Here is a 23113-nt window from a genome sequence, read left to right on the forward strand (position 1 = left end):
TGGAGGCAGGGAGTATCAGAGGAGCCGGCACGGTCACAGTCGGCGTCGCATCTAATGACGTCAGGATAGCGCCAGCATCCGTTACCATGGTGTATGCGCTGCATGTGCGCGTTAATGGGGGCTGCCGGTGGTTGATGGGGATGAGACCGCGGTGGTGGGTTGTCGTGCGGGGGATTAGTTTAGTGTAATGGTGGCCAGCCAACATGCAAATAAAAAGCGCTGCTGCTCCGTTTTTCACGTCTCTGAACCTTGGGCCCAGGATCGCTGTCCCCTGTGACCCCCCCTGTCACTGGGCCTGGATACCGTACCCACCTGTTGTGATTGGGCAGGAGAGATGAGCTCGCTGTAAACAAATAATCAACTTTGACTTTTTCTTCCCAATTCGACACCAAGCTGAACTTCCATTGAACGGTGTTTAGACAGAAAACAAGTGAGATTTCTGGGCCGAGTTTTAAAATTTAATTAAGCCTTTTTGAAGCCATGTGTGTAGGCCAAGAGCTCAGCCCCCACTTGTGACCCTACTACAACCAATAAAGTTAAGTCCAGTGCAGCCTGCAGTGGATTAAAAGGGTTTCCAGACCACGATGTGTGAGTGTTTGAAATGTGCGATGGAACAGACCCTGTGCAACAAGTGTAACTGTGTCCGGCAACGCACGTATTCATTCATCAGTCGGGTGCATCTGGTTCATATCACCGCAGTGTTATTTTGTCACTTGAGTGCAATCTAGTAACTGAGTTTTATGACAAGTTTGCAGAAGGATCTTACACTGCAGTTCTGCCCAGATTGGTAGCTACAGTAGCTGGTTAATCCTTTGTCAGACAATGTACCTGATTCACTTGTTATGCTAATGCCACAGGATGGTATCCGGTCTTTAGGTCGACATGTAATAGGTCGACATGGTTATGAGGTCAACATGTTCTAAGTTGACTTGACAAAAGGTTGACATGAGTTTTTCTCAATTTTTATTTTTTATTTTTTCATACTTTACGATCCACGTGGACTATGACTGCGAATGGTAACCTGTGCCGAGCGCAGTGAGGCACCTTGCCGGAAGCATGTCGAGCGGACATGGTGCACTATTTTTGGTTCCCGGTCACTCTACAAAGAAAACGACATCATTTAAAAAAACAACAACCTCATGTCGACCTTTTTTCATGTTGAACTAATGCTTGTTTCGACCTATTTCAGGTGTCTACTTAGTTACTGTCGACCAATAGTGGTCGACCTAGACACTGTCGACCTAAGTGTGGTCGACCCTCTGATCCACAGCCTACGGGATGTAGTTATGTGACCGGCGATCACATTACCGACGGCTACATCCCATCCCCCTCTAAATCCCGACAGCATGCCGACTAGCAGGGACTGTTCCCACTCGTAGGTGTCCACAACACCCATAGAGTGGTGGCTAGGTTTAGTGAGAGATTGGTCCCGCAAATGATGCTCAGCATATGCACCTGCTAGGAGATGTCTTACACCTTATACAGGACTGGTACAATGATGAGTAATTCATTCGGGTAACCTGCCGATATGGGTGCATTCTTTTATTTTTTGTCATTCTGCTCCCAACACTGCATTAGCCCCTGCTACGCGAGGACACATTTCTTCTATGCATATTTACAAAGATCTAGAATAAGACCATGATACTCATAGGTTACATTGAGCCTGAAAGAACTTTCCACCAATCCTGTTTCAAGGTAAAGTGACAGAAAGTTTGTCAGTGACATTTTGAAGAACTGTGGGGGAGATGTATGAAACAGTGAAAAGGGTGGAGAAGTGAGCCAGTGAAGAAGTTGCCCATGGCAACCAACGACCTGCTACCTATAATTTTATACAATGCATTTTATAAATGTTACTTTAAGGCTTGGTTTGCCATGGACTGGTTTGCCATGGACTGGATGCAGTCAGGATGCTGGCATTTGTAATCCCGGCACCGGAATCCCGACGTGGCCATAATGCAGGCTCCAGATCTCAGACACCAGGCAAAATGCTGACACCGGAATCCTGACCGCGACATCCTGATCGCAACTATGCGGGGACTGTCAATGTTAGCTCGGGGGGTTAGGTTTTGGCACCCCCTAGGGAGGGTTAGGATTAGGCTACTGGAAAGTGAGGGTTAAGGTTAGGCTGCCGGGAAGGAAGGTGTTAGGGTTAGGCTGCCGGGAAGGGAGGTGTTAGGGTTAGGCTGCGCGGAAGGGAGGGTTAGGGTTTGACTGCGGGTAGGGTTAGGGTTAGGCTGCAGGAAAGGGAGGGTCAGGGTCAGATAGCGGGGAAGGGAGGGTTAGGGTTAGGCTGTGGGGAAGGGAGGGTTAGGGTTAGGCTGTGGGGAGGGGGGTGGTTAGGCACCTCCAAGGAGGGTTAGAGTTAGGCTGCAGGGAACGGAGGGTTAGGTTAGGTCTGCGGGGAGGGGGGTGGTTAGGCACCTCCAAGGAGGGTTAGGGTTAAGCTGCTGTGGAGGGAGGGTAAGGTTTGGGCACCACTGGGGGGAGGGTTAGAGATGGGGGGGGGGAAGGGGAGGGTTAGGGAGGTGTTGGGGGAGGGTATGTATATAATATATAGCCCCTGTCAGGATTGTCGCCATCGGTATGCCGCGGTCGATCTTTTGACCGCCAGCATCCCTAACGCCGGGATATCATATCACACCCACCATGGACAACTTCTCCACTGACACGCTTCTGTGATAAGATAGGGGCACAGACTGTGTTGCTCTGCCCTTTGGTGAGGGAGGGAGGAAGGAGAAGGGAAGGGTCCAGCTATAATAAAGGTCACAAGGGAGAAGTTGTTGTCAGGGCTGGCCAGTGTTGCACGTCCCAATCTGACAGCAGCCACCCACCCATCCATTCACACAGCAGGATTGTCCCTATCTGGGCTTTGTTATTAAACTATTTTTAATAAGAAAATAAGATAAAAATGTCACCTGCTGGGAACTTGGAAGACTGGACACCGGGCATGTTCCCCTTCCCTCTAGTCTTGTACTTGCCCCCGGTCCTTAGGTCGGGACTGAACTACAGATCTGCTTTACACTATCAGCAGGCTGCCTCAGGAAGTGTTCGGAGACGCTGGTTTATGGCTTGTAATTGTTGATGACTCTGTTAAGTAGCTTTTCCAAAGTAATCATAAGGAAGGAAAGAACAGCTGAGAGGGAACGTTTTCCTACAGGTTACTGCTTTATAAAATGTTATTTTTGTAAATAGATTTTCAGTTCTCTCTCAGCGGAATATAAGATTAAATGTAGTGCATGATGGCGCACTGCCCAAGAAAACTAATTGCTATTACAATAGCAATTATCTTCAGATACTATGTTTGTTGCCTTGTGGACCATATCGGAAAACAAAGTAATATTAACACCCTACTGGCCAATTACCTCCGGTGACCATTTTGTTCATTTGAACCAAACACATCTATATAATCTATGAACTGTAATTCAGTCACGATACAAACACAGGTTCAAAAGGTATGGTGGCAAAACAAGGAACCACTAGCACACATTTCCAAATAGAATCATTTACACCCAATACTTGGAGAACAACCTTCCTTCCAGCATCAACCAAATTGAATTAAATAACCAACAACTGCAATTCTTCACATCCGCACCCAGCCGAATGCCCTCAACACCACCATACTCACACACAACACCCAAACACCACAGGGAGGGCGAGACAAAACCACAGGAACAAAGAGGCCTATAGGAAGTTGCACAAAGGTAATATAAACTTCCTAACCCCTCCCCTTAAAATAATTATCCAATAGCATACCCCAGATAACAGTCAATCAACTCCAATCAACACACATGAAACTGCAATAGCGCAACCCAAGCAAACCCTGGCTGCCTATTCCAACAGTCGGGGGCAGCAGATGGATTGTGTGTGTGTGTGTGTGTGTGTGTGTGTGTGTGTGTGTGCGCGTGTGTGTGTGTGTGTGTGTGTGTATGTGTGTGCCAGTGCACTCCAGGCTACTTCCATTTTTCGCACATATTAAATTTTCGGGAGTAATTAAATTCTCCCCACAGTGTGAAAATATATGTATGTGTGCAAAGAACAGCTCCTGGTACACAAGGCATGGGGTTCTTACTGTAGCTTCTTCATGAGACTCGCACCCTGAAGGGGCTCCCCACTGCTAACTCACAGCACCTGCCCAATCATACCAGAGCCCTGCTGGGGGTACAGGGATTTGCTCCTGTGTCCAGTGCTTACTATATCATTGGTAAGATAAGGTATCCGCTCTCGTGGAGTCCTCAGCTGTTCCATGGGGGTCATTCCGAGTTGTTCGCTCGCTAGCTGCTTTTAGCAGCTTTGCACATGCTAAGCCGCCGCCTACTGGGAGTGAATCTTAGCTTATCAAAATTGCGAACGAAAGATTAGCAGAATTGCGAATAGACACTTCTTAGCAGTTTCTGAGTAGCTCCAGACTTACTCGGCATCTGCGATCAGTTCAGTCAGTTTCGTTCCTGGTTTGACATCACAAACACACCCAGCGTTCGCCCAGACACTCCTCCGTTTCTCCAGCCACTCCCGCGTTTTTCCCAGAAACGGTAGCGTTTTTTCACACACTCCCATAAAACGTCCAGTTTCCGCCTAGAAACACCCACTTCCTGTCAATCACATTACGATCACCAGAACGAAGAAAAAAACCTTGTAATGCCGTGAGTAAAATACCTAACTGCATAGCAAATTTACTTGGCGCAGTCGCACTGCGGACATTGCGCATGCGCATTAGCGACTAATCGCTCCGTTGCGAGAAAAAAATAACGAGTGAACAACTCGGAATGACCCCCCATGTTCCAATCCCACCCTGTACATGGAATCAATTACGTTTGTTAGATAAACACAATGACAAAGGGGTACTTGTATCAATAACACCTTTTTTGTGTGTTTTCGCAATAAAAGGGGTTATTACCGCTTCTGTAAGATGCTGACCGTAGAGCAATCAGAGATTTCTCCAGTGGCGCCTTCAGCTTTTGATAATAATGCTAAGTGATATGGGGTGCTTACTAATTGCTGAAAAGAGCCTTTCATTGCCTGGCCCTACCGCATTAGGCCCCATTTAACATCAATGCTTATTACAGCAGCATATGTCATTTAGTATTGCAGCTATACTAACGAATATGCTAACATTACTTATTCTCTACTGCGGTCCAGTGACGTCCCCTTCCTTAGCACCATCGTTAACGCTGTTGCTGGTTTCCTACAGCCATGTACGCACTAACCAATGTGTGTACCCAGCCTATGGGCTGGCCGATGTGTGTACACACATTGGTTAGTGTTAGTTACACGCTAAATGTTTTTTTGCACGACCACACATTATATCGTTCTCGGACACATTCCCCTGCATCCCTTCATTTGCTGTGTTGTCCCGTCAGGCACGCAACATGCCCGACAGGATGACCCGCTGCCGCACACGGTAGTGGGTACACACTAGACAATATGCCCAATATGTCGGTTTGACCCGCTGGATCAGAGGACATATCACCTAGTGTGTACCCAGCTTATCACTGCCAATGACAGGCTGCTGGGTCATGCACATGCGTGACAGACAGTCTGTGCATGTGTTTTATACTGTCTCTCGGCGGAGACCCGGCAGTGCCTGGAAGGCCTTTCTGAAGCCGTAATGGCTGCTGTTAGGTTCCTATTGCCATCAATAGGACATTCCTTTTGCCACACATAAAAGTGGTCACACTCTTGATCTTGTCTTTCAGATTGGATTAGAAGTCACTGTCCTAAAAATAAACCTAGTCATCTGGTCAGACCACCACTCCCTTTGGTTCTCAGTTGCAACCCCTCAAATAAGTTCTCTGCCCGTGGAGCTGACCAGGTATCGTCCAAGGAGGGGTATGACTCCCCAGGCTCTTGCAGCAAATCTGGATCTCTCTGCTATACTGGGTGCCTGTGAAGATCCCTGTTCCCTAGTCCGTTATTATAATAGGGATGTTATGGCTGCAATTTATATTATCGCCACTGTGCGTATAAGACCTCGTAAACCACAACGTCGAGCTCCTTGGTTCAACAACAGTGTTAGTGAGCTCAAGGGGGTGTAGACTGGAAAGACGATGGAGGAAGACTAACCTAGTGGATGACAAAATAAAACTAATAAAGCATAACGAAGAATATCAGTCGACAATCACTCGTAAGAAATCACAATTCCTGTCAAATGAGATCACAGCAGCAAACAATAGGCCAGCTCAACTTTTCCGCACAGTGGAGATGCTTTGCAAGCCAGCATGCCTGCAGACTGATGAGACCCTCTCCCAGGCAAGATGCAACGAGTTTGCAAACTTCTTTGCAGATAAAATATCCACCATCCGGGCTGGAATCTCCACAGTGCCATCAAAGGAGTGCCAAACTACAAAGCCTGCCAATATAAGCCACCTGCCTTCATGGACCAGCTTTGATTCAGTGGATGTAAAGGACACTGCTGAAATTGCTCGGATTTTGCGTCCCACCACCTGTGATCTGGACCCTGCCTCAACCAAGCTTCTAATAGGTTGTATGGATATAATTGGTCCTGTCTTTGCAAAAATTGTTCAATGCTCTTTGCAGACAGGCATATTTCCTGGACCCCTAAAGGAAGCAATTGTTAGACCTCTTCTTAAAAAACCTAATTTAGATCCCGACTGCATGACCATCTACAGACCGGTATCAAACCTTCCTTTTCTAGGAAAGGGTATTGAGAAAGTGTTTGCAAATCAACTGGAAATCTGCCGACAACCCATGATATTTATGATCCATTCCAATCAGGATTCAGGAGAAGACATAGCACTGAAACAGCCCTGGTGTGTGTGTGTTAAATGATCTTCTGATGGCAAGAGACAGAGGTGACTGATCAATATTAATCCTTCTGGATCTCTCTGCAGCATTTGATACCGTGGACCATGGGCTCCTGATTGAGCGACTGATACATTTTTGTGGACTGAATGGCACAGTCCTAAACTGGTTCAAATCATTTCTCACAGGCAGGTCACAGAGAGTATCATCTGGATTATACTCATCACCACCAGTGCCATTGCCATGTGGTGTCCCACAAGGTTCTATACTATCCCCCATGCTTTTTGCAGCATACATGCTCCCTCTGGGTGAAATAATCAGGCGCCATGGCCTGGTCTACCACTGCTATGCAGATGATACACAACTGTACTCCGGGCACTGATAACCCAATAGCAACCCTAAATGGCTGTCTTGCTTAGCTCCAGGAGTGGATGAGCACCAATTGGCTGCGAATGAACCTGCATAAAACAGAGGTCCTTATGATAGGACTGCAATATCAAAGAACAAGACTGCAGCATAGCCAACTAACTGGATTTGCACTCAGGGATTCAGAATTACAAACCACTGATCGTGTGCAGAATCTTGGCGTTGTTCTGGATGGTGGCTTGACACTTAAACATCAGATATCAGCCACGATCAAATCCTCATTCTTTCACCTGAGGAACATAGCCAGAATCAAGCACTTAATTCCCTACGATCTGCCAAAATTCATACATGCATTTGTATCATCTCGATTAGACTACTGTAATGCCCTCTACCTTGGTCTCCCAGCAAAAGAATTGCACCGCTTACAGCTGGTGCAAAACACAGCTGCCAGGCTGTTAACCAACAAGTCCCGTTCCAGCCACAAAACACCCATCCTCTACTCCCTTCACTGGCGGCCTGTAAGATGGCGAATCATCTTCAAGATTGGCTTACTGAGTTTCAAAGCACTACATGACCAGGGCCCAAGGTACCTGAAGCAGCTTCTGACCCCATACTGCCCCACTCGATTACTGCGATCTGTAGATGAAGGACTTTTAGCAGTACCTAGAATCTCCCGTAATTCATCTGGGGGTCGAGCTTTTAGTCATGCGGCTCCGACTCTATGGAACTCACTTCCCCGCACAGTGCGAGAGGACCCAACTATAGAATCCTTCAAAAGTAGACTCAAGACTTTCCTGTTTACGCAAGCATTTCCATAATGTCCCTTTAGTATCTTCATGCTTCTGTATTTTATGAAAAGCTTTTCTGTACTTCATTATTTTCTGTATTATATTATGCTATGTATCTGTTAAGCACCTTGAGTCCTCTTGGAGAAAGAGCGCTATATAAATAATTGTATTATTATTATTATCAATGGTGACTATATCACTCTAGCCAGATATAGATAGAGTAAGCGCTACAACTAAGCTTATAGCTATTTGTTATACACTTGAAGGAGGACAATAACCCCTTTTGTGAGTGCTAAAGTAGAGTTATGTCTCGTTGTTAAATGGGGCCCATAGTTCCATCTGAAAATGGTGCAACAGATACGTTCGTGGTTGTCCTTACCACGAGTCAGTCGCACGGGGCATATGCATCGCGAACACACCTAGCTGCGCCCATGTGTGACTCATTCACGGGAGAGTTCACACCATACGACCCTATGGGTCGTGAGTGCACTTGTGCGGGCACACTACCCGCAATAAATGACCAATGATTGCCGCGGCAAGGATGACCGAGGAGGACACATCTGTATGTGTAACTTACCAACACTGGCACTGCTTACACTCCCACAGTTCTTGATTGCCATAGCTCATTGTAGCTTATGGGTTGCACATCACGGGATGTAGTTCCGGCAGGATTCATTCTAACACATGAAACCCAAATGGCCAAACAAAAGTGTTTTCTTCTGAAATTTCAAGAAAGGGAGACACAAGCAAACATCTTAGCTCCTCAAAGAAATTCTTTTTGGTTCCTGTTTCACTAATAATCCACTTTTTCCAAATAGCAAAAGGCAGATTTTGACAAAAAGGTTTCTACATCTGTGCAGAAAAAAATATGGTAGCCCAACGGGATGCAGTTAAGATCCTGGCTGTCAGAATCCCGACACCCGTCAGAATACCGACACCGGAATCCCGACAGGATCAGGATACCGACAGCCGGAAACCTGGCAGTAGTAAGTATAGCGTCCCAGTTAGGTTTAGGGCTGGAGGTTTTTGGGGTCTTAGGTTTAGCTGACACCAAGGGGGGTTAGGGTTAGGCTGTGGGTTAGGTGTAGGCACCACCCGGGGGGGGATAGGGGTTATGGTTAGGCACTAGAGGGAGAGGTTAGGGTTTGGCTGCGGGGAGGGAGGGTTAGGGTGTAGGGCAGAGGGGTGAGCATGGACTACTCACCACTGTTGGAATTTCATACATCAGGATCTCGGCATCGGGTTCGGTATGAATCACTGCCGCACAGGATACCCAGTGTCAGTATACCGACATCGGCATCCCAAGCGGTGCAATGCTGGCAGGGGGACGAGCGCAACTAATCCCCTTGCGGGCTCGGTGGCGAGCTTAGCTCGCCACAGGTTCTATTCTCTTTCTATGGGTGTCATGGACACCCATAAAGGGAGCATCACCTACCTCGCCGGTATACTTGCAGCGATATGGTGTCCCCTTCGGGATCCTGGTGTTGTGACTGCCGGGGTCCAGAGCGCCGGTCATTCACACCCAACCCAGCCCAACAAGGCCTAATATTTAAAAAAAGATAACCTACCACAGTAAATGAGGGATCACTTTTTTTATTTGGCAAATAATGGGGGAGGTGAATGTTATATATATCCCCCCCCCCCCCCCCCCCATGTGTGGAAAATGTTTATTTTTTGTGTACTGTTGCGTACAGTTATTGTCTTGTGATCACCAGACAATAGCTACTAAGGGTTTACAACGTTTGAAAGAGGAGAATCCCCTCTTTTAAGACAGGGTGTCCCCATGTGTTTGCTGGCCAGTATGGAGGAGATAGGGCCCTTCCTCAATCTATGGAAAACTTGGCAGTTTTGTCAGGTAATAATCAGACAACAGCTGCTAAGAGGGCCACATACTTTGCAAGAGCAGACTCCCCTCTTCCATGTGAGTGACCCCACATTTACAGGTGTAATCATAGGCGTGATTGAGCAAGTAGCGTCCTTCCACCCATTTACGGAAAACAGCTATATGGCCTGATTCAGATCTGATTGCAGCAGCAAATTTGTTAGCAAATGGGCAAAACCATGTGCCCTGCGGGAGGGGGGGGGGGAGGGGGCAGATATAACATGTGCAGAGAGAGTTAGATTTGTGTGGGTTGTGTTCAAACTGAAATCTAAATTGCAGTGTTGAAATAAAGCAGCCAGTATTTACCCTGCACAGAAACAATATAACCCACACAAATCTAACTCTCTCTGCACATGTTATATCTGCCCCCCTCCCCTGCAGTACACATGGGGGGTAGTTCTGAGTTGATTGCAGCAGCAAGTTTGTTAGCTACTGGGCAAAACCATATGCACTGCAGGGGGGGGCAGATATAACATGTGCAGAGAGAGTTAGATTTGGGTGGGTTATTTTGTTCTGTGCAGGGTAAATACTGGCTGCTTTATTTTTACGCTGCAATTTATATTTCAGTTTGAATACACCCCACCCAAATCTAACTCTCTCTGCACATGCTATATTTGTCCCCCCCTGCAGTGTACATGGTTTTGCCCGACTGCTAACAAATTTGCTGCTGCGATCAACTCAGAATTAGGCCCATGGTTTTGCACATTTGCTAACACATTTGCCGCTGTGATCAGATCTGAATTAGGCATTCTGGAGAGCAGGGTAATATTGTCTGGTGGTCACAAATGATCACCAGACATTAGCTACTGGTGGACCACATAATTTGGAAGAGCGCACTCCCCTCTTTCAAATATGGGTGCCCCCAAAGTTGCCAGTGTCAATATGGGGGTGAGAACATACATTTTCCAGGTGTGGTATAATAGATAGTGTCTAGTTAGACAGTCAATTGATAGACACCATTTGTTAGACAGCTAAAAGGTCAACAGGGTCAAAAGGTAGACATGAAAAAGTAGACAGTACAAAAGGTAGACAGGATCAGAAGGTCGACATGAAAATGGTCTACATAAAAAAGGTTGAAACCATTTTTTTTCCCTTCCATTTTTGTGGTTTGTGTTGATAGTTTTGTCATCTGGGACCCCTAATTGTAGAAAGGCATACCCTTGCGGGGTTCGCCACGCTTCGGGCTCAGTGGCTCGCTGCGCTCACCACAAGGTGTATATCCAACTCTATGCCAACATGGATAGAGAAGGTATGAAATAGTCCAAAAACATGTCAAATAAAAAAACCTGTGTCTAACGTTTTTGTCGACAATTTTCATGTCGACCTTTTGACCCTGTCAACCTAATGGCTGTCTAACATATGGTGTCTATCTATTGACTGTCTAACTAGACACTGTCTCTCTATCATCCGCATACCACAACTACAAAGGGGCCCATCATTTGAAAGAGAGTACCCCCTTCTTTCAAAATTTGTTAGCCCTGATTTCATAGATGCCAGGTTGGGCAGAGACCTTCCCTCATCACTGAACTCAATGATTTTTCTGTAGTGCAGGGTGTTTTGCCAGGCAATAGCCTCTATGAAGGCAGATATTTTAAAAAGTGTTGACTCTTTTCTCTCTAACAAGGGTGCCCCCATCTCTCTAGATTTCAGGGTTCTGGAGATAGACGGAATTAATATTTTATCGTTTACTAATAAAAAATAATTACCGGTCCAGGACCCCCACCTGCTGACCCCCACCCGGTGGTTAGTGCTGGTGAGGAGAAGGTAAATTAACTGGGGAACTTTGCTACAGATGACCACTCGTTCTCAGCTTGAAGGGTCTAATACTGTACATTTCACTAAGCGATATATCTTTCATATTTGCCCTATGCCACAATGTGGGAAGTCTCTTTGTGCAGTCATATGGGGCATGGTAATACCTCTCCCCCATAGGGGTCTCTTTTAGATCTAAAAATAATTGCCAGTGGTTAGCTTCCCTGCAATACGGGCCAGCAGCAGTAAGCAGAGACTTACTGCATTGACAGACAAAGATTAGAACAGATTTATCTTATGTTACAAATCCATTTATAGTATATCCCCAGCATCCTCTCTTTTTAAACCTATTGGGCCTGATTCATAGTTAGGATCAAATAAAAAAAAAATAACCTTGGCAAAACCATGTTGCACTGCAAACAGGGCCAAATTGTAAGTGCAGAGGGATTTATACTGCGGAGGGGGGTGTCCTACCGTCATTCTACATTTCAGTGTGAAAACAAAGCGTTTGATTTCGCCAAGGTGGAAATGACGCCTTTTTTAAACAAAAATTGCTCCTAAAACTGTATTGGGCCCATTGTGCACCGCTGACTGTGTACTCATCATGATTGGATGTGATTATTTTGTACAATGTCCCAATTTGCTATTCATGATCTTTTTAAACAATAATCTAGTTTGTAGACATCCATACAGTAATGAAGGTAACTACTGTAATGAAGCATTGGTTATGGGTCTCAGCTGATTGTGAAGACAAAGTGTAAGAATTCCTGGGCTATAAGAATCGTGAAATTGCTGCAGTTGTTGTAACCGGAGGTCTGCTCCCTGGCTGTATGGCCGTGTAAGCGAGAGCCTAATCTGCTCAATCCACTGCTTCTGCTTTAAAAACAGTTGGCTCTTACTTTTGGCATCCAGTTGCATTTTTATGGAAAATGCAATTTTCTTCATTGTCTCTATTTCAAGAGATTTTTTTTTTTATTGTATTTAAATAATTTTGCCTCTGGGAGAGCATGTAGTTAGCGAAGAGGCTCGTTCTCCGCCAAGTAGTCCTTTTATGCAGGATATAACTGTTCTCATGTATCAAGGATCACAAATTTCTGCAAAACAGTCATTCATTTGGGTTTTGCTCACATGTACAGTGTACCACATGTATGTCAGCCAGCTGGCAGGATAAATAGGACTTATCTAATCTTATGAGGGAGTTCTTGTCTCTAGAAAGCTCTGAAGGTTGCTGGGATCTTCATGGTAATACTATATACGGTAAATGCTTAGCCACAGCTGTGCTTCGATATCTCCTGCTCTGCTACCTTTGTACAACAGCGAGTGTTTCCTGTCCAACTTCACAATTATGTAAATGTCACTTAATATAAATATATAGAGTATATAGTCAGATTAGTCCATTTGTCACTGTTGTGCTTAATGCCATCTAGCATCACACAGGTTGGTACATTGTAAAACGATTCAATTTACAGATGGTGGAAGATACACCAAAATATAGTGACTGTTAATCCATATGTTTGGTAAAAATATTTGCAAACACAACGCTCAGTTGTTTACCCATTTTATATTTAAAAAAAAAAAATATATATATATATCTATCATGAATATCCTTCAATTTTTGATCAACGTGATGCAGTGATGGATCTAATCATCAGTCCACTCCCTATATCGAGGGTGGCTGCTTCTCTCCAAAAAACGGATGTTCCCATCAAATTTTAATGATCTGTGAGAAAAGCGCACTGTGGTGTAGTATGCCACGAGCAATCAGCAACGGCATCTCAATTGTGTGATCGCCTCTTCCTGGTTGACAGGCAGAGGCGTTTGTGGGGCGGGAGAGGATGTCGCAGCAGCGTTAAAGGGGTGTCAACTCGATGTTGGGGGGTCACAGTTTGCGTGACGGGCCGTGTTGGATGCGTGATGTCACATGCAGCCACTGCGACCCGAAACATGGCGGGTAACCACCTGCCTTCGCAGATAGGCTGCGTAGGCAGAGGGCTACTGGAAACATGCAAAAGCATTGTCGCCGTGCCGTGCTTTGGCATATCTGTGGGGAGGCTGTATCTGGCATGCGGAGCGGACTTGCCCCATGCTGGGCGTCCCCACACATGTCTCAGAATTTGATCGTAGATGTGCGTTTTTTTGCACATCTACGATCAGGTATGAATTACCATCTTAGTACTGTGAGGATAATTCATGAGGGACAAAATTGAGGTTAATGAATTGAAGAAGGTAAAATAGAAAGAAATGGATCTGATTTTGATGAATAAGCAAATAAACAAGACTCACTGAACCACCAACAAAGTACACTCTAATCCATACTTTGCTCATGCAAAGCCTGGTAAGTGTTGAGAGCTTTATCAGATGAGATCTTTTAGTACAAATTGTTTTGACTTATTTAGGATAGGTCTCTGGGAAACAGGATGCCACTGTGAGGAAATTCTGGTAAAAACAAAAGGATGATACCCTGTGGAGCTTCAGGTATGTTCCGTGATTACTCTACTCATGCAAGAAATGGGACTAGTATGGAGCAACTAAGACTAAGCACCTTAGAAAGAACTGCTGAGGGATTTTATAGTACACTTGATCTGTCTGTACAACTAGAAGTGGTACTGTGATTAAAATTTTAATTCCTAGCCCCTTAAAGAAGACACTGAAAACAGAGAAAATCCCTTCAGCTAGAAGACCGCTCTAGGTGAAGATCTGGGAGCACTGAATGGCCAGTGGGCATAAAACCAGGATTATGGTGGTGAAACCCATGGAGATAGGCCCGACAGGAGTTGTGATAATGGAGCATGCGGAGAAGGGGCTTTTGCAGGTATCAAAAGCCTGTTGTGTGTGGGGAGTCATGTCTCCTTGCAAAACCTAGTGAATGTTTGGTCATGGCTGCTAAATGCCACCAACCTCTCAATTGATCCTTCTGGGCACCAGCCAATCGAGCACCTGTCATCTTTCCCATTTCCAATGCCCTGCATTGAAATGATGCAGTTCAGTGTCTGTGTTGATGATGCACTGTAACCTGGATGTAACCAGTATGGTGGCGAATCATTACAACTCCTCTTACTCTGTATAACTAATACCGTTTTCGCTCTCTTTTCACACGCTCTGGATTTTGTAAAAGATTATTAAAAACAAGCAAAAAAGTGACATCAAAGCAATACTTAGTAGAAGATTAGGATGGGGACTTTAGTGCAAGTATGTCTAAAATGTCAGTATAACGCATGATATACTGTACTTACAGTAGCTGTACCTGACCAGCAGCAACACGCCACTGAGCTTTCTAAGTAAGTGGAGATGATAGTGAGTGTATGTTCAAATAGCTTTGAGTTTATGGAGTAGTCGTTGACATATTGTGCAGCTATCCGGGAAAGCGTTTACCATCGAGATAAGCTTGCAGTAAAGTGGAGTTTGCAGCCCAGGAGTAGAATGATATGGGAAAGGGTGGCCCTGGTGCTTCTCTAGCCCTGCTAATATAGAGTGATTGCTCAAAAGTGATGTATCCAGTGTTCCGAGTTAAAAAATAAGACGAAAATAGTGTACACTATGTGTACAGCGTGAGATTCAGTGATGAAATACACTGATGCACTCACCAGATTCTTCATTGTTTCTGTGGCAGCATCCACATGTTCGTCTTTGCTGCAGTCACATCTGCAACTTTGTGCGTATACTAGTATAACTCTTCCCTGGTGTGCATCAGTGTATAGGAATGCACAAGGCCAGAGACGCCCACTTTGGGCATTTTTAGACACTACTATGGCACTTAATGCGTCTTTAGACGCACCATGGCAACTTGCAGCAGCTCCATGCTAGGTGTAGGATCTCCATCAGTGTATGGCCTCCAATGTGAGCGATTAAGTGTCTGAGTTTAAAATAAGTTATGCAACACACTTGTGACACTCCCAAAACACGCCCGTAAGGCAATACAAGTCACCACCTAGGAACGTCCAATTCATTTACAATCAATTTCTAGGACTGTGCGTCTAAGTCGCTACTGTCGGGATCCTGGAGTTCAGTAACCCAACGCCGGAATCCCGACATCCGACATTTTACTGGTGGTTGGAATCCCAACTCCCACTCTGTAATTACTACTCGGTTGTTGGGTCCACGTCATCACGCCTGAAGTGCAGCGAGCCCACGAGGGGACTCGCTACCGGTATACCGGCAGACGGGATGCCACTGTCGGGAAAACTGACAGTCGGCACCCGTCTGCCGGTATATCATACCTACCCCTCCATCTACCCTACAAGAGATGCCAAACGATGGCTCAAGTTGCCATTGGTTTTCAGTTGACAGTTTCCCCTTTGATGTAAAGCACTGATGGCGCCACCGATGGTGATGATTTCCTGACTCTGATATAAAGCACTGATGGCACCACCAATGGTGGCTCATGCAATTGCCATCCTTTATTCTGAGATGCAAGCCGCTCTGCTTGCGGTTTCTATGCAGGCCTAGAGCCGGCCATTGATCTCACTTTGTTGCCCATTGAGCTTATCATACCAGCACTGATAACTTTTGAAATTGTTAGGTTTTGTCTTGTTCTTTTGGTCTGTCCTCTGTTCATTGTACATATTTACCACTTACTGGGGCTGATTCTGAGTCGTACGGATCTCTCTTCACGGATGCAAACTGCATGTTTTAGCATATAGCATGTTTACAGAAGCGACTTTATGCGTTTTAGCGTATACCCATCCAATTCTAAATTGGGCGCTACTTGTCTGGATCTGTCTTTCCATGAAATAGGGCGTTTCAGGGTAGAAACTGGGCAGTGGAAAACTTATTGTGCGGAATCACCCTGACTCATGCAAGTAACGGGAGAGTCATGAGTGTGTATCAAAAGCTCCGTGGGTATGGGGAAGGGAAACCTGTTTGTGACTGATCTCTAGCGCCTAGCGTGGGGCTGGTGCAAATTGCAAGTACTGATACTAATATGAGGGGTGTGGCTGCCAGCAAATCACTTGGCTGTCTGGTTTCCTCTTGCACACACATGATCCCCTGCCTTAATTTAATACTGCCTTTGGCATAACGTAATAACTACAGCCACTTTGCGTGCTATAGTATATTCAAATTATAGGAGCATTTCGTTTTACCATGTCCTCATAAGGGATCCGATGAGGGTCCTGACGGTCTGGATTCCGGCTGTCAAAATAACGACGCACGCACGCAGGACAGGTAAGTTGAGGGTGGGGGGTTACATTTAGGCTATGTGGGGAGGGTTAGGGTTAGGCTGCAGGATGGGGGGTGGTGTTAGGTTTAGGCTGTAGAAACTGGGGTTAGGCACCTCCGGGGAGGATTACTGTTAGGCTCCGGGGGGGGGGGGTTAGGCACCCCATGGGAGGGTTGGGGATAGTCTGCAGGGCGGAAAGGGTTAGGGTTAGGCTGCTGGGCAGGGAGGGTTAGGTTTAGGCTGCTGAAGGGGAGGGTTAGGGGGCCATTGGAGGAAGGCCATTGTCGGGATTATCTCTGCCAGGATGCCGCGGACGGTATTCTGACCACCGGCATAACAAACCCAATCCCCTCATAATAATGAAGCCCCCTATGATTTGTGTCATGTTTGGATGCAATGTAAAGTTGGGATGTCCACTAACTCATGATTGCTGTGGTCTCTTCCTTCTTCGAGATCAGCTGTTCTCCTAAACTGCCCCATACCTCCTACTGCCAGGGAACCTCAGTTCCAAACAGCATCTGTGTAAAATAAATGCATGAAGATAATTTTGCACCAGTTAATCCCATGGTTAAATATTTGTAATCTATAAATCAGTGGTTCCCAAACTTGGTCCTTAAGGCACCCTAACAGTCCAGGTTTTAAGGATATCCATGCTTGGGCACAGGTGACTTAATTAGTACCTCAGTCAATTTGAGTTCACTGTATTAAACCATGGCTATCCTTAAAACCTGGACTGTTAAGGTGCCTTGAGGACTGAGTTCGGGAACTACTGCTATAAATAATGGGGATGTAGTTGGCATCCTGACAGTCGGGATGCCGGCGGTCAGAAGACCGGCATCGGAATCCAGATACTGCTCAGAATCCTGATGCCAGCGGTCACAATACCAAACGTAAGTATGAAGGAGAGGGTTAGGGGCGGGTTAGCCTGCGGGAGGGGAGCTTAGGGTTAGGCACTAGGGGGGGGAGGGTTAGGCTGCACTAGTGGAAAATGAGGGTTAAGATGCGGGTAGGGAGGGTTAAGTTTCAGGGGAGGGTAAGGGGTAGAGTTGGCCTACTTACCAAAATGTGTCAGATTCTGACTGAGACCATGAAATAATAAATGAATTGCATACTTCAAAGCACAGTAATGACACACACAGTCAGTGCTGCCCCTTGTTTACTCATGCCCAGGCCTGATCACTCATCTCCTGAAATACTCTGTGCTGCTCCACACATCCTCATTATCTGGCTATTCTATCTCTGTTTCAAGAGCAGAATTGATTACAATGTGGAGCCCTGTCCATAGTTACTTTAACAAGACAATAAAATATTTAATCCCAATTAAACTTTCATTTTTCTCTACTTTCAGATCCCATCTAAAGCTTTTGATTCCAATATTTACAAATAAATGGGCAGGAAGTATCAGTGCACTATTTATATATCACTATAATCTATTTATAATATCTGCATTGTGTAGATATCAGATAGCCTTGCTTTTCATGGATACAGTATATATTTTGTAATATGGCTTTTGTTATAAGTTTGGGAAGCGGAAACATCTGTGTGGTGTATGTGGCCCTCAGGCCACCTTCTCCCCATGTTATTCCAAGTGATCTGATTTCATGAGGTCAGTCTATAGGCTGATTCTGCAGTATACTGTGCACGTTCATATAAGAATTTCAGTTACCATCTATCTGGGGAAACAGTTCAAATAAACCAGAGGTTCTCAAAACGCGGTCCTCAAGGCACCCCAACGCTCCAGGTTTTACGTATATCCATGGCTCAGCACAGATGGTTAAATCAAATTGGATGAAGTGCTAATTAAGACACCTGTGGCCAAGCATTGATAAACTTAAAACTTGGACCATTGGGGTGTATTGAGGACCGCGTTTTGGAACCTCTGAAATAAACCAAAACTTTAAACCAGTGAGGAGCGATGCGCACTGGGAGATGTAACATCTGCTGGCCACTTGTTTCATTGTCCTTCTACTGCTCTTTGCATACCAGCTCATGGTTGATTGTCTCGGTATTGCAGATCATGTGTGTGATAGAGGGGTCTATTTATGAAGCAGGGATAAGTCTAAAGGCTGGTAGAAAAATGCTGTTTTAGATTGACTCTGTCCCCGTTTCACAACATTTTATCAGGAGGTTAACACGGTGGTAACCCATCTTGTGCTGCTTACCACTGTCCAAATAGACCTGTATGGGGATAACGTAACATACACATATACTATAGGGTTAATTTTATAAGAGGCCATATAACCTACGTGTATGCTTTTAGAGTGTGGGAGGAAATCAGGGCAACCGGTGGAAACCCATGCAAACAGAGAAAGAACATGCTAACTCCACTCAGATGGGCCATGACTGAGAACTGAACTCATGACCTCAGTGTTGTGAAACTATGCATACCATCCACTACGCCACCGTGGCATGGCATACACTACGCCATGTTTGGCATGTGCATATCACTTGCGGCGTAAAACTTCTATTGACAGAGGAGACAGGTTTATAATATGAGTCTAACTTTATACTGTATGTGTATATATCTTGACTGTATTGTTGCCTGCTTTACATGTGAATTAATATATTTGTTTTACTACTATTCTATTTTTGTTTCATAGATGCCGTCTCTGGAGCATTGTTTATGCTGAATGTAAATGACTTTGTTCTTAAAACAAGCTTGAAGGAAAGAAGCAGAAATCTGATTGGTCCAGTTTCAGGCTCTGTTAATCTTGAAGCCGATTGGTGCAAACATAGCGGGAATCCGGGCCCCCTACATTCAACTCCTAAAATCCTCCTTGATGTGAGATGTGGGGTGATACAGGTGAGACCCCTTGTGAAATGTAATGGCGGCTTGTATAGAATCTCCAAATGTATTTCTTAAACCTAGAACCTATTTTTAAAATCGATAGAGAATGCAAGAAAGTACTCTGACACGTGGCGTATTCTTAAGACATTATATACCCTGCTGTAATGGTTCTGTAATCACAAACCACTGTTAAAAATAAATACACTGTGTGTAATTATACAGTATTGAGAACCACTGTCATGGCAGATCCAGCGAAAGCTGGACAGTACCATAGGCAAATGCAAGGTGGGGGGGGGGCCTCCGGTTGCCTGGAAACCCCCCTCCTCTTGGCCAACGACTCAGAGTATGACATCAATAGCTATAGAATATAATACCATTACTAGAGCTGACGCCACATCATGCAGTTTAAGGGACAGAGCCGAGCTACTGCGCATGCCCAGTGGTAGCAGCTTCTTTTACCCAGTTTGCTGTGTGTGTGGATCTGTACCCTCAATCACTGCACTGGACCAGAGAGTAGCTAATAGGAAGAAGAGACAGGTGCCTTACTGTGAGGTGGGAGAATGTGTGCCTAGAAAGTGCAGTTCTGTTTCCTACTGGTTCTCTAATGCTTGTGTATTTATTCACTATGCAATATTTAACCTTTTCCTGACCACTTATTTTATTTATGTTAATTTAATATGTTTGATACAGCCTACAAGATAGACCATCATCTATATAGTGTTAAATATTAATACTGTATTGAATATAGTATCCAGTGTATAAAAGGACCAATGTGTACATTAATGTCCAGGGACGGTACTAGGTTCTTCTACCGCTTCCCCAAACTCCTGTACTTGCTCCAATGTTCCGCAGAGCGGGAGATTGCGGATTGCTTTTGAAAACCACCCTCTAGAAATCCTACGTTTGCCACTGAGTACGAACAACCGAAAGATAGCAGTGACTTCACCCCACACCCTATCCACCCTAATTGACTCCTTGCTTTCACCGTACAGTACATTTCTAGAAATTAATTTTTACTTTTCTCTACATCAAACTAGATCCAATTGATTGTGCAGCATAATTTTTGACAGTGTCCTATTTGTTTCAGTGTGATTTATACATGTTGTGCACGACTCTATTGAAATGAATCGGTCCCCGGAATTATTGGGCCGCTAACATGAATGGGAGAAATACAGAATAACACTGGTGTAACTAAATGGTCATGTTACTGCTACGAGAGCCACCTTTATCTATCAGATATCTAGACCTGAATGTTTCCTCTGGCGCAGTATATGCCTGGCAGTGATAACTTGCTGTCTATATAGTTACAAAAACGATACAAGGACAATTAAGGAGCATCTGTTCTTTCCTGATTAAAATAAATATGAAAGTGTAGGCTTACCCACAGAACACCCTCTGGCAAGACCAGCCGTCTGTCACCAGTGGTGCAAGTAGAAAAGAATTCTTAGAGGTACTGTGTGTGCATGCCGGATGCGTGCGCAAAAAGAAACATTAAAAAGAGGATCTGGACAAATACAATGGGGGCGTGTCAACATGACACGCTATTCATTTCTTGTCACTCTGAGAACATTCCATTCCAAATGCACCTTACCTATATGGTGGTTTCTCACAACCTCTGAAGAAATGTATCCTCCCTGGTCAGACAGCGTCTTCAGTCGGTATTCACTATTCATGTAATAAATCACATGGTCTGGAAGATGCCGGTTTGTGTAGGAATATAACCAAAGTCATAGTCATACAACAGATCCAGACTCATGCCAGCTGTGTCACCTTCTACCCCCAGCATTTCTCAGCCACACCATCATCTTCTCCCCTGCATCTCTAAGTCACACCAACATCTCCTCTCTTTCTTTCAACCATACCCTCTCCCCTCCCTGCATCTCTCAGCCACACCGTCATCTTCTCCCCATGTCTCTCAGCCACACCGTCATCTTCTCCTCATGTCTCTCAGCCACACCATCATCTCCCGCTTGGGTCTTCAGCTACACTGTCATCTTCCTACTGCTACTCTCAGTCTGTCCCTTTTAAATCTGTGTCTCTCAGCCTGCACCTGCCCGCCCACCCCCATTCACACTGTGCCTTTCAGCCTGCCCCCCTTTACTCTTTGTCTCTCAGCCTGCTCCCTTTAATTCTGTGTCTCTCAGCCTACACCTCCCTTCACTCTGTGTATCGCAGCCTCCCCCCCTTTACTCTGTGTCTCTCAGCCTGCTCCCTTTAATTCTGTGTCTCTCAGCCTGCCCCCCCTTTACTCTGTGTCTCTCAGCCTGCTCCCTCTAATTCTGGGTCTCTCAGCCTACAACCCCCCCCCCCATTCTCTCTGTGTCTCTCAGCCTGCTCCCTTTAATTCCGTGTCTCTCAGCCTACACCCCCCCATTCACTCTGTGTCTCCCAGCCTGCACCCCACCCTTCACTGTGTCTTTCAGCCTGTACACCCCACCATTCACTCTGTCTCTCAGCCTGCCCCCCCTTTACTCTGTCTCTCTCAGCCTGCTCCCTTTAATTCTGTGTCTCTCAGCCTACACCCCCCCCATTCTCTCTGTGTCTCTCAGCCTGCTCCCTTTAATTCCGTGTCTCTCAGCCTACACCCCGCCATTCACTCTGTGTCTCCCAGCCTGCACCCCACCCTTCACTGTGTCTTTCAGCCTGTACACCCCCCCATTCACTCTGTCTCTTAGCCTGCCCCCCCCCCCCTTTACTCTGTGTCTCTCGGCCTGCTCCCTTTAATTATGTGTCTCTCAGCCTGCCCCCTCCCCCCCTTTACTCTGTGTCTCTCAGCCTGCTCCCTTTAATTCTGTGACTCTCAGCCTGCCCCCCCCTTTACTCTGTGTCTCTCAGCCTGCTCCCTTTAATTCTGTGTCTCTCAGCCTGCCCCCCCCCCTTTACTCTGTGTCTCTCAGCCTGCTCCCTTTAATTCCGTCTCTCAGTCTACACCCCCCCATTTACTCTGTGTCTCCCAGCCTGCACCCCACCCTTCACTGTGTCTTTCAGCCTGTACACCCCCCCATTCACTCTGTCTCTTAACCTGCCCTCCCCCCCTTTACTCTGTGTCTCTCGGCCTGCTCCCTTTAATTATGTGTCTCTCAGCCTACACACACCCCCATTCACTCTGTGTCTCTCAGCCTGCCCCCTCCCCCCCTTTACTCTGTGTCTCTCAGCCTGCTCCCTTTAATTCTGTGTCTCTCAGCCTGCCCCCCCCTTTACTCTGTGTCTCTCAGCCTGCTCCCTTTAATTCCGTGTCTCTCAGCCTACACCCCCCCATTCACTCTGTGTCTCCCAGCCTGCACCCCACCCTTCACTGTGTCTTTCAGCCTGTACACCCCCCATTCACTCTGTCTCTTAGCCTGCCCCCCCCCTTTTACTCTGTGTCTCTCAGCCTGCTCCCTTTAATTATGTGTCTCTCAGCCTACACACACCCCCATTCACTCTGTGTCTCTCAGCCTGCCCCCTCCCCCCCTTTACTCTGTGTCTCTCAGCCTGCTCCCTTTAATTCTGTGTCTCTCAGCCTGCCCCCCCCTTTACTCTGTGTCTCTCAGCCTGCTCCCTTTAATTCTGTGTCTCTCAGCCTGCCCCCCCCCTTTACTCTGTGTCTCTCAGCCTGCTCCCTTTAATTCCGTCTCTCA

General features: G+C 45.9%; 1 protein-coding gene across 5 annotated transcripts in view; it reads left to right on the forward strand.

Moving 5' to 3' along the window:
* The window catches only part of VPS13B (vacuolar protein sorting 13 homolog B), a 1616194-nt gene that overhangs the window by 1294568 nt on the left and 298513 nt on the right, over positions 1-23113 (forward strand). For all 5 annotated transcript variants that reach the window (XM_063924187.1, XM_063924188.1, XM_063924189.1 and 2 more), the window contains exon 37: positions 19306-19508. In XM_063924187.1, coding sequence (XP_063780257.1) covers positions 19306-19508 — 203 coding nt within the window. The remainder of the gene's footprint in view (positions 1-19305; positions 19509-23113) is intronic.

This window comes from Pseudophryne corroboree, chromosome 5 (genome assembly GCF_028390025.1).
Source record: "Pseudophryne corroboree isolate aPseCor3 chromosome 5, aPseCor3.hap2, whole genome shotgun sequence".
NCBI lineage: Eukaryota > Metazoa > Chordata > Amphibia > Anura > Myobatrachidae > Pseudophryne > Pseudophryne corroboree.